Source organism: Quercus suber, unplaced genomic scaffold (genome assembly GCF_002906115.3).
Source record: "Quercus suber isolate HL8 unplaced genomic scaffold, Cork oak 2.0 scaffold_578, whole genome shotgun sequence".
NCBI lineage: Eukaryota > Viridiplantae > Streptophyta > Magnoliopsida > Fagales > Fagaceae > Quercus > Quercus suber.
In genome coordinates this window covers 100,287-112,432 of record NW_027070023.1, presented here as the reverse complement: position 1 = coordinate 112,432, position 12,146 = coordinate 100,287, and the positions used below count along the sequence as shown (strand labels likewise).

Sequence of the window (12,146 nt, the reverse complement as noted above, 5' to 3'; positions counted from 1 at the left end):
GAGGAGGTTCCCACTTAGTTCGAGACCTGTGCTGAGAAAACGTCTGCAACGAAGCTGCTGGTTGCACCTCTGAGAACTCCTGAAGCATTTGCTTTGCTGAAGGTAAGACCTGGGATATCGGGAAGGCCTTGTTGCTTGTTCGTAGTTGGTTACGGCGAAACCATACTGTCTACGCGATCGACGCAAACAATTCAAGTTGCCTATCAGTCTCCAGCACGAACCTTGTAAGCTCAAAGAAATTTGAAAACTTCTTAGACTTGCAAAACAACCACATCATGTCAGTTTCCCAAATGGCCGAGAGTTCAGAGCACTCCCACAATGCATGGTAACCATCCTCGGCTTTCAAGTTGCAGTGACAACAAACATCATCATCAATGACCCTTCTGCGGACAAGATTTGTCTTCACTGGCAGAGCTTCCTTACAGGCCTCAAAGGAAGTTTTTAACTTTGTTTGGCACTGAGAGCTTCCATATACACCTCCAAACGCTCGTGGCTTCTGTGTGAGATGGGTAGATGGTGATGGGCCTGATTTGTCTTTGACAAGGAATCTATATCCCGACTTCACATGATAAACTCCATTAGGGACATGAGGCCAAATGAACTTATCCTCAACATTGGTTGGGCTAAGTGTTAATTTTAAAATCAATTCAGCTTCCAGTGTGGCAAAGTAGCCAAATAATGCCTCCTTGTCCCAGCTCCTGGATGTGGGGTTGATGAGACAATCCACGTTGCTTCCTGTAAACCATCTATGACTAGAGACAAGATTCTTGGATGCTTTAAGCTAGGCAGCCATGGGTCATCCCAGATCTTGATAGACTCTCCGTTACCCACTCTCCACCGACCTCCTCTCATCAATACTTCCCTTCCCATGAGTATACTACGCCAAGCATATGAGCCACTTGGGTTCTCTGGGGCTTCCATGAATGAGCAATTAGGAAAAAATTTACTTTTGAAAACTCTATGCAAAAGTGAGTCTTTATTGTGTAGGAGACGCCAAGCTTGTTTGGCTAACAAAGCATCGTTAAAAAGAGACAAATCTTTAAATCCCATGCCACCTGCAGACTTAGACTGGGTAAGAGTTTCCCATTTCACCCAATGAATCTTGCGTCTATCTCCACGCTGACCCCACCAAAATTTTCTAATAAGGCTCTCCAAATCATTACATAGGCCGATGGGGAGTTTAAAGCAACTCATGGTGTAGGTGGGTATTGCTTGCACTACTGCTTTGATCAGGATCTCTCTTCCTGCCTGTGAAAGTAACTTTTCCTCCCACCCTTGCAGCTTTCTCCAAACTTTCTCCTTTATGAAGTTGAAACTGGCTTTCTTTTTTCTCCCCACAAAAGAAGGTAGCCCTAAATATTTCTCATACTGCTTGATTTCAGGCACCCCCAATGCTTGTTTGATATGCTGTCTTGTTTCTTCTGAAGTAAGCTTACTGAAGAAGATGGTGGTTTTATTCCGGTTGATTTGTTGTCCAGAACACCTCTCATACATATCCAAGATCTCCAAAATATTATTGCATTCTTGCTAGTTTAACCTAGTCTAAGTGTATACGTAACATCTCTCAAGTGCATATGTATGTAAAGCTCCCTTCTAGAGACTTGAACCTCGACCCTTGCCCCCTATACCCCACAAGTACTTATACTTGTGGAGTGACCATCGTACCAAGAATATGCAGTGGTTAGATTCTTCTCTTTCAACTAGACTGTTATGTAGTTAAAAAATACTCTCATTAATGAAGTGTAACTTCATTTAAAAAGAGGGTTATAAATGTCAAATAACAAATTTCATTTTGAATTCAAAAAGAAAATTTCTAAAATTTAGGATTTTTCCTTTCACATTCAAAAAAAAAAAATAATGTTACAAGCACAAATTATTTTACAACATTTTTACAAAATATTAAAGTAGCTAAATTCTTATTAGTTTTCATTTAGGTCCACCATTAATACTAATAATCATTCTCCATATCAACAGTTTGTAAATTTTTTTGTAAAATAGTTTGTATCTCTAGCATTATTAAAATATATATATATATATATATATATATATATAATTAATGTTTATCTCTAAATTTTATCTTTTTATTTGTTTGAAAAATAAAAATTATATATTTCTAAATTATAATATATGCAAATTATTAATATTTACAAAAAAAAAAAAAAAAAAAAAAAAAGCCTCACACGCACGAGAGGCTAGTTAAAATATAATAATTTAATTAATTTATTAGCAAAAGCCCAAGCGAGTTTAATTAATTTAGTAAATATAATAATTAATTTACTAGTCTCTAACTCTTTATTAGCAAAAACCCAAACGAGTAAAGCTAAAGTCAAAGCCAACACAAAATTGAAAATTTTTTTCTTTTCCTCAATTCTCAGATACCTCAACTGCCAAAATTATGTAAAGATTTAATCAAATGTCAGAACACATTTATTTCTTACCTTTTTTTTTTTTTCAATTAAATAATGTAGGACGACACTTTTTTTATACACTCATTTCGCCCGGCATGCCGAAATTTCGGCCGGAACCAAATCATTTCCCTGTTGAGGGTCGGTGGTGTATTGGGAAGTTGTAGGAGACTAGGAATATTACTACTAATAGGAAAAGGAGTTTAGCTGTGTCTGTCCCAAACAAAGAGACCAGAACAGAGTCCCAAATCGAATAAGAGATGGACATAAAAAAAAAATCTCTCTCTACTGACAATAAACTATAGAATCATAGAAGTAGTAACAAGTACTAACACACAAAACTTAAATTTTCACTTCAAAATTTTCTCAGAGGCAGAGCCAAAAAAGGAAAAAAAAGAAAAAAAAAAGAAAAGCACACACTTATTTATTGTTTCAGGCTTTCAGCATAAGCAGTGCGAATATTTCTCTGTGTTGTGTAGATGGAGTTCAAGTACAGAGCAATCGATGAAAGAGCCCCCAATACTCAGATTCCTCCTCCTCCTTCTTCTTCAACCACTCTGCCTCTGCCTCTGTCTCTGTCTCGTCCTTTGCAACACCTTACTACTATCAATGGCAGTGTCAATGATACCCTAATGACCCACAACGACATAGCTTTGGCTCGGCGGCGTCTCGAGCTCAAAGCAGAAGTGGAGAGACAGATGATGGTAGAGATGGAACAGAGCAAGATGTCTTTGCTGAGACAACACCAGTATTCTTCATCACCATTTGGATTTTCCCAAGATTTTTACAACAACTACATGGGCATGAATCCCTTCTTGATGATGAATCATCAACAGCAGCAGCAACACCACCGCAGCAGCTCCGCCGAGGTCTTTGGTAATGTGGCGGCGATTCAGCAGCTGACGGCTCGGCCCGTTACTCAGCCTTTGTCTGAGGATATAAAGGAACCGGTAGTGGAGGACACGGTAAGTGTTTCAACTTATCATGTTGCTGCTTTCAATTACTTGCTCTGTTTTCTTGTTAATAAATTTGTTTTTTTTAATAATGGTTTTGGGATCTTGCTTTGTCAGTATTAATAACTTGTATTATAATAAAGGGTCTGTCTTTGTTATGACTTTGGAGTTTTATATTGATACTGTTGATATTATATGTAACACGTGCCTGATTGGGTGAAGTTTACCAAGGAGCATTGCTTCCAGAGTATTGAATATTTTTTTTTGAATATAATTTTGTTTTACTTAAAGCTTGATTTGGGATGCAAGGGTGCTTTTGCTTTCATTGAAGAAAGCTCTTCTTTACTGGCAATCAAAGCTTGGGGTAATAAAGGAATGTAAGAGTTAGAGGCTAATGTTGGATGGAATTTGTTAGCACATATGGCGAACATAATGAAGCATGTGTTACTTAGCCAATTTTACTATTTTTTTTTTTAAAAAAAATCTGAGGAAAAAGGAACTTTTGTAAATTAAATCAGAGATATATTCAGAAGTAATCTCATACATTTTTGGGTAAACGGGTTCATCATTATGTTTCCAGGTAGTCCTTAGTTTTGATTCTTTTGAAAGATATTTGGAGATCAGCAATGAGGTTTTGGTTTATAATGTTGTCTCTTCTATGTTCTTGAATGATTGTCAGGCCTTGCAATTGCCCTAGAAAAAAGCCATGTTAATCAATAGAAAGCATGTATGGCTATATAATAGAGTTTAAATATAACAGTATTCTTATACCTCACCAAAAAAAATTCTCCCGTTTTATCCCTTGAATTCAGTTTGTTGTACCTTACAGTTTCATGTGACAGTCTTTTTTAACCAAATAGAAGTTTCACGATATGAGAGCCATGACTAAAAAGAAGTTCAAGCACTGTATCATTCAGTATATGCTAGTTTTGTGAATTTGACTTTAAAGTTTAAACCCTTTTTTTGATATAACAAAAATAAATAAATAACACATAACCTTGCCAGAGACCAGTGGCAATATTGGTTGTTTATCATGCTAAAATTGTCATTAATATTTTATGTTTCTGTAAGTTTTTGCTTTTTGGTTGTGGCAATATGTAATTTTTATTGCCAAGGGTTCAAGTTAGTCATACAAAAGTAAAAGAATAAGTGATATGAAAATTTCCACTATTGCCAATTCTCTCTGATTGTTGTATATTATTTTTGGTGTGGTTGGTTAAAAGGTCAATCCGATAGTGTTGGTTTGTCAAATTGAAATTGTCTTTAGTATCTTATTTTTGTGCTAGTTTTTCGTATGAAAAATAAGTCAGTTTTGCTTGTCATGTTCAAAATTCTTGCATGAAAATAATTGCCAATGATCATTTTGGTGTGGTAAATCACCCTTATTATCTTCTCTTTTTTATATGTTGTCTTCTGCAAAATAGATTTTATTGCAATGCTCTTTTTGGACATATCAATTAGGGTCAGTTAGGCGTATGAGCTATTGATTTTAGCTTATTTGTTATTAGAGCTCAAACTTGATAATTTTGTCTTATGGGTAAGCCATATTGTGGTCCAAGCCAACCTCTTGATGAGGTTTGGGTTCTTAGGAACTCTCCTGTGCTGCCACCACCTCCTCCACTCAACAATGCTGCCGCCGCTACCACCACCACCACTACCACTCTCTCCCTCACTCCTCCCACTTGTCGTTTTAGTTGTCTAAAATGCTCAAGGTAGCATATGATATAGATAATAAACTCATAGCTAGTTGTCTATGGGTTGGCCTATACCTTTTCTCCCTTCTATTTTATAATGACATTACCTGTGATCAGGTGCTTACAAAAAGAAAATGAAGAGCTTCCTGCCAAATCAAGTGAAAGTTCATACTTCTTTAGCTTGACATTTTTATTGGATTTAGTTCCTAGGCTTGAGATTCACTTGCCAGGGTTTTATTATGGATTGGGTAGCCTTCGTATGGTTGTTCTGTTTACATGCTGTGGTGGAAAATATGGGTAACACTTGATTAAATAAATTCTGTGTGGGTGTCTATCTTATGTTTGTGTGTTTTAGCCCTCTAAATTCTGCAATCAACATTCTAAACCTATTTCAAGATTAATTTATAGTTTTTCTTATGGTCGAAATTAATTGCTTAATGGGAACTATCTACCCTAAACTAGGGAGCATTTTATGCGTGCTCCCTAAACTACAACAGTTCTACAGTGTCCTAATTTTAGATTTAGTTGCCTACTAATCTGATCATTTGGACAGTGGATTGACATTGTGAATTAATGTAAAATTAGGAGGGTGTTGATTACATAGTAGGGTGTTAGCTGCAATTGATCCTTTTTATTTTCCACTTGATATTGCATTAAGGAATATGTCCATAATGGAATTTCTACTTATGTTGAATTTGTAATGGATCATGTAACTTGATAGTCTAATTTAGCAATTTCATGCCATGTTCAACAAAATGACAGTTTTTGCAGACAAAGAATGTCAACTTTGTGGAAAAGAGGAAGGCTGAAACACCAGTGGTGGCAGATGATAATGACTCTAATGAGGCCCCTTCACATAGCGCTGTTAAGAAAAGTCGAATCGAATGGAGCTGCGATCTCTGTCAAGTAATATCCACAAGCCAACAAGCCCTGGAGGGTCACCTGAAAGGGAAGAAACACAAGAACAAGGTGGCATCATTGAATGCTAATAAGTTACCAAAGGATGAGAGTACTAATGATGGTGAGGGTAAGAAACACAATAACAAGGTGGCATCATTGAATGCTTATAAGATACCAGAGGATGAGAGTGCTAATGATGATGAAGGTAAGAAAAACAAATTCTGGTGCCAAGTGTGCAGGGTAAGGACTAACAGTGAAGCTATGCTGAAAAGTCATTGCATTGGGAAGAAACACCAGGCCAAGGAGGCATTGTTAAATGCCAGTAAGACAATAGAGGAGAGTAATGGTGATGAAGAGAAGAAACACGAGGACAAGTTGGCATTAGTAAATGGTGGCAAGATACTGGAGGAGAAGGAGGAGGAGGAGGAGAGTAACAATGAAGGGAAGGCCAATTTGGCATTGTTAAGTCCAAGCAAGACTTCAGATGAGAGTGACGATGAAATCCAGAAGCATCACTTCTGGTGCCAAATGTGCAAGGTCGGCACTACCAGTGAAGCTTTGATGACAGAACATCGTCATGGGTATGAACACATGAACTTGCTGCGAAAAAAAAGAGGGGCTATCATTGTCATATCCATGATGCCAGAGGATGTCCAGGAAGTTGAAAAAACGGCTGCCAAAAACTGATACAAATAGAGAACATACTGGATTATCAAAAAGAAAAATTAAAAAATAAAATAAAATAGAGAACGTACTCGTGAAAATACAGAAGTGGGAGATGAACACAGATTGCAGAAGATTCTATTTCTTTTAGTTAGCCTTTTTTTTTGTTTCAATGAAAATAAAACTTGCACTGCATGAGGTTTTCTTTATTTTTCACATTTGTCCTTGGTCGTTGGAAGGTGGGCTAGTGTTGGGCAGGGGAATAGAAACCTCTATGTATATTTTTATCTTCTGCAATCCTAAAGCTCATTTATGCCTTTTTTGTTGGGCGGGCAGTCATATTTTTTGGTTAAAAACTACTGAAGTATTAGCAAAACTAAATTGAGAATATATAGTGTTAACTAGGCCTGGGGAACACAAACCTTATGCATATTTTTATCTTGTATTTAAATTAGGTATTATTGTGTTCAGTTTGAATTACACCTACATTAAAAAGAAAGTTATTGGTCTTGACATGATAGTAAATAACAATCATCTTAGAGGCAGACATTATAGATTCAAATTTTGTTATGTTTGTATTGACACTCTTATTATATATATATATATATATATGTATTTATTTATTTATTTTAGAATCCATTAAGGACACATTTGGTATGTAGAAATAGTTTCATGAATAAAATTGTAATCATTATTCAGATGTGTTTTATTATAGAGAATAGCTATTATCAAAAAGGAAGAATAACTATTCCTTACTAAAAGTATCATAATAGCTTAAAAAACATGGTCGGTTGCTACTACTTAAAATCTTTTGCCTATATACAAATGTAAGATTAATTTCAATAAAAGTAAACAAATTAGTTAGAAAAACTACTGATAAGTAGAAGTTTAATTAATTTTATTATGTGTGAAATTTAATATATAAAAAATAAAACAAAAGCAAAAGCATTTTTTAATGTATTAATTTAAATTTCAAATAGGTATTAACTTTTTTTTTTTTTATCAAACATGTATTTTTTTTAATAAAAAAATCAAGTTTGTTTTATGTATCATTATTTTATTCAAGCAAGAGAATTTATTAGTTATTAGAATTTAATATTTAAGAAGGTGTTGTCAAATGATTTTCTATTTTTAACATTTATGGAGATACCAATTTTAAACAAAAGACAATGATATAATTATCTAATATACATAATTGAATGTTCAAGGAGATTCACAGTGTGAGTTTTAGTTAGTTTAACTGGTAAAGTATCTGTCTATCTGATAATTAAATAAGAGATCTGAAATTCAATTTCCACTTACGCCAAAAACCGATCTGTGAAATATAGCTTTAGGGTTCTAATTTTGTGATATCATCAAACAGATGCATAAGAGTAGTTATTCATTATAACTTCTTGTATTCATTGTAGTATTTATTTTCATTCCCAAAAAATCTTATATTAGTGTCAAGCTTTTCTCAAGTATTATTTGCACTCAAGCAAAAGAATTCTCCTCTCATCTTACCTTCTCTATCATTATCTACAACAAAATCTAGTTTTTATTATTGATCTTTTTTTTTTTTTGGTGAATTGGATGATAATATTAAAAACTAAGCAGAAAGAACATCAGATACACGAGGGCAAGCCCTGTTACGAGACAGCCCCACAAAATCAGAAAACAACAAAGGAGCAATCGAGGGAGGGGGGGTTGCAAAGCGATTACAAACAGTGGGAGAACTTGCTCCAATCCTAGCTAAAGCGTCGGCGCAGCAGTTGGCCTCCCTATAGCAGTGAGACATTTTAGCCTGAGGCATCCGCAGCAACATCTCCCTGCAATCATCAACAAGACCCGAAAGGTCCCCATTAGTAGAACAATTGCTAGACACCAACGAAATTGCTGCAGATGCATCAAGCTCAACTTCTACAGCCTGAAGGTGCATCTCCAAACACAAAGAAAGCCCCTCCCTAAGTGCCCATAGCTCAGCTGCAATACTGGAGGAGACATTAATGGACATAGCAAAACCCGTGACCCATTGCCCATCGCTACCCCTAATAATACCTCCACAACCCGCCGGCCCATTACCAGCAGAGAACGACCCATCAGTGTTTAATTTGGCCCACCCAAGGGCTGGCCGAACCCATTTCACCTCCTTTGTTATCATGGTCCCATTCAGCTTTGGGCTAGCCACACAGTAAATGAATTCCCTGGTTTGACTCTCAACCTGCAATAAAAGGTCTGGGTTTACTGCCAAATGCTTGAAAGTTTTACGGTTGCGTTGAAGCCAGATATTCCAAATACCAAACAGAAAAAATAACCCCCAAGGGTAGTCTTTGGCTTCTGCATGCAGAGTGCAAACTGCATTATCGTGGATCCATGTCGCCAAATCAGCTGAGAAAGAACGCCGTAACGAGGAGGGGCATACAGCTGCATTCCAAAGAACCTGGGCAGCGGGACACTCTCTTAGAACATGGAGAATGTCTTCATTGCTATCAAAACACAAATCACAGCCCCCAAGCCCCATGATGCCTCTGTGTGCAAGAACACTCTTTACAGGCAGACTAAGGTGTAAGCATTTCCAGAGGAAGGTTTGGATTTTTGGCGGCGTGGGGAGCTTCCATATCCATTTCCCGTGAAATTCAGGGGTGTGAGTCCCCATTCCAGTGGCAAGCATGTATGCGTTCTTCATGTCAAACTCCCCATTCGTACTTGAGATCCAGCATTTGTGATCCCCTCTTTCTGCCACTCTCCTCAACGGGGTGGCCACAATAGCTTGACGAACCAGCTCATTCAAGTCAAAGGATATATTACTAAAATCCCACCTCCCACTGCAGATAACATCCTTAACTAAGAGATTCTCCTCTCCCCTCTGTAAGGGACCTTCAACCAGCGATCTAATAGTGCCCATACTGAGCCATTTATCGTGCCAGAAGCACAAAGTGCTGTTGCTTCCAATAACCCATTTAGACCCAACCTCACATATAGTAGCACCCTTTTTCACTGCAGCCCAAATTCTAGATTTCGCTCCTTTACTACTATCAGGCCTAAGTTTATACTTCTTTTTTAAGACCTCTGCCCATTTAGCATCAGCAGCATTCTCCATCCTCCAGTTCAATTTGGCTGCCATGGCTAAATTTTTCCCTTTTGCTTCATGAATACCGAGCCCCCCTTTTGATTTTGGTTTGGTGACTGTCTTCCAGTTTACCATATGCATCCGCTTATCTTCTTCAGTAGTACCCCATAGGAAGTTTCTATTAATCCTATCAACCCCATTAAGCACTCTGCTCGGCAGAATACACCCTTGCATAACATAGGAGGGGATGGCAGCAATAACAGATTGGGATAAGACAGCCCGACCAGCCATAGATAGAAGCTTAGATTTCCAACCCACCAGCTTGTTTTGAACCCTGTCAAGAACGAAGTTAAAATCTTGTGAAGTCGACCCAGGAAGCTTTAAAGGGAAACCTAAGTACTTCCCAAGGTTAGGAGTGGAGCTCATGCCCAAAATCTCACACCATTCCGCCCGGAGAATAGGATTGACATTTGGGGAGAAATAGACCTTAGACTTGTGAAGACTCACCTTTTGGCCCGACAATTCACAAAAGGAGTCTAGAGTTTCCCTCACATTGCAGCAATTTTTTAAGTCAGCTTTGGCAAACAAAACCAAGTCGTCCGCAAAGAACAGGTGAGAAAAAGAGGGGCCAGATCTAGAGGCTTTCATAGGGTCCCACAGCTTGGCCTCACACTTCTCCCTAATTAGCACTCCCAACATCTCCATACACATAATGAACAAGTAAGGAGAAAGTGGGTCACCTTGGCGAATTCCCCTAGACGGAAGAAAGGAGTCAAGCTTACCCCCATTAAAGAGGATAGAGATGGAGGAAGTTGATATACAACTCATGATAAGTTTAACCATATTCGTGGGAAACTTGTAGAGATTTAGGATGTCCCTAATAAAATGCCACTCCAACCTATCATAGGCTTTCTCAAGGTCAATTTTCAAAGCCATATAGCCTACTTCCCCTTTCTTGAGGCTCATAGTGTGAATGAGCTCTTGGGCAATAATCATGTTGTCAAGCCCCATTCTCCCAGTACAAAGGCAGTTTGAGCGGAGAAATGAGACTGGGAAGCAAGGGTCTTAACCTCATAACGATAATCTTAGTAACGACCTTATAGATGGTATTGCACAGACTGATGGGTCTGAATGCACCAAGGCAGTCCGCTCCTTGGCATTTAGGAACAAGAGTAATGAGAGTTTCGTTAAGGTGAGGGGCATAGCACCAGTCCGGAAAATCTTACTTACTTCCTCAAAAATAGCACTGCTAACTTTATGTCAGTAGGATTGGAAAAATCCTGCATGGAGTCCAGGTCCCCGGAGCTTAAAGGTTTAAGACTAAACAAGCCTTCTTTAACTTCCACAAAAGATAGATCAGCATCAAGCCGGTTCCTATCATCAATGGAACGTGGCACGTCCAAAGCGGTAAGTCCCAAACCTTATAGGGTGAGCTCACAGCACTCGTGTTGAACAACTCAATGAAACCTTCCCTGATCAGGCTGGCCACATCAGCTTCAATGTGAACCCAATTACCATGACCATCTAATAAACAAGAAATTCGATTTCTCTTTCTCCTTACCAGAGTGGAGGTATGGAAAAACCTGGTATTTCTATCACCTTGGATCAACCAATTATACCGAGACTTTACTGACCAGAATTCTTCTTCTTGGGTAAGAATCTCAAAATACTCCTTATGAAGCTGGTTTTCCAAATTTAGTAAGAACTCACTAGGGTTATTAGCAATATGCTTCTGAATGCCTCTAAGACGGGCCTCCACCCTATTTTTCCTGTGGAAAATATTACCAAAAGTTTCCTTGTTCCAAATCTTCACATTATCAGTAAACGTCTCAATATTGGCTTTGAGAGCTCTATCAATGACCCAAGAATCGTCAACCACCTTAGGAAAGAGAGGGTGGGACATCCAGACTGGTTGGAACCGAAATGGCCTGGGGAAGTTTGAGGCTAGGGGCTTATCCAAAGCTAATAGAATAGGACAATGGTCCGAGTGAATGCGGGCCAAGTGATGTATAGTAGCCTCGGATATATTTCTCTCCAATCAATGTTAGCAAATCCTCTGTCCAATCTCTCCTGAATATAGTGACCCACTTCCCTTTTATTAACCCACGTGAATCTGGGACCATGAAAACCAAGATCAACCATACCACATGAATCCAGGCACTCCTTGAAAGCCAGAACACGGCTAGGGATTAAGGGGTTGCCTCCAAGTTTATCTTGACTAGACAACAATTCATTAAAATCCCCCAGCATGAGCCAAGGTAAGCTATGGAGAGGGGCAACAGCAGACAAATTTTTCCATAATAATTTTCTATCTGCTAATCTAGGGCAAGCATAAATAGAAGAAAGAACCCAGTGAATATTAGTAGCACGTACCTTAACCACTACGTGGATTTCCTGCTCAGTTTTAGCTAATTGAGTGACCTCCACAGCATCCGAATTCCACAAGAGCCAAATACCGCCCGAGTAACCAATTGTATCAGAA

The 12,146-nt window shown here is 38.1% G+C and overlaps 1 protein-coding gene across 1 annotated transcript; it reads left to right on the top strand.

Annotated features, from left to right (window-relative positions):
• Positions 1-2,884: 2,884 nt before the first annotated feature.
• Positions 2,885-6,639, top strand: LOC112035367 (uncharacterized). Its single transcript, XM_024068199.1, has 2 exons — positions 2,885-3,370; positions 5,815-6,639. The coding sequence occupies exons 1-2, from the start codon at positions 2,885-2,887 to the stop codon at positions 6,637-6,639; spliced, it is 1,311 nt and encodes a 436-aa protein (XP_023923967.1).
• Positions 6,640-12,146: the final 5,507 nt, after the last annotated feature.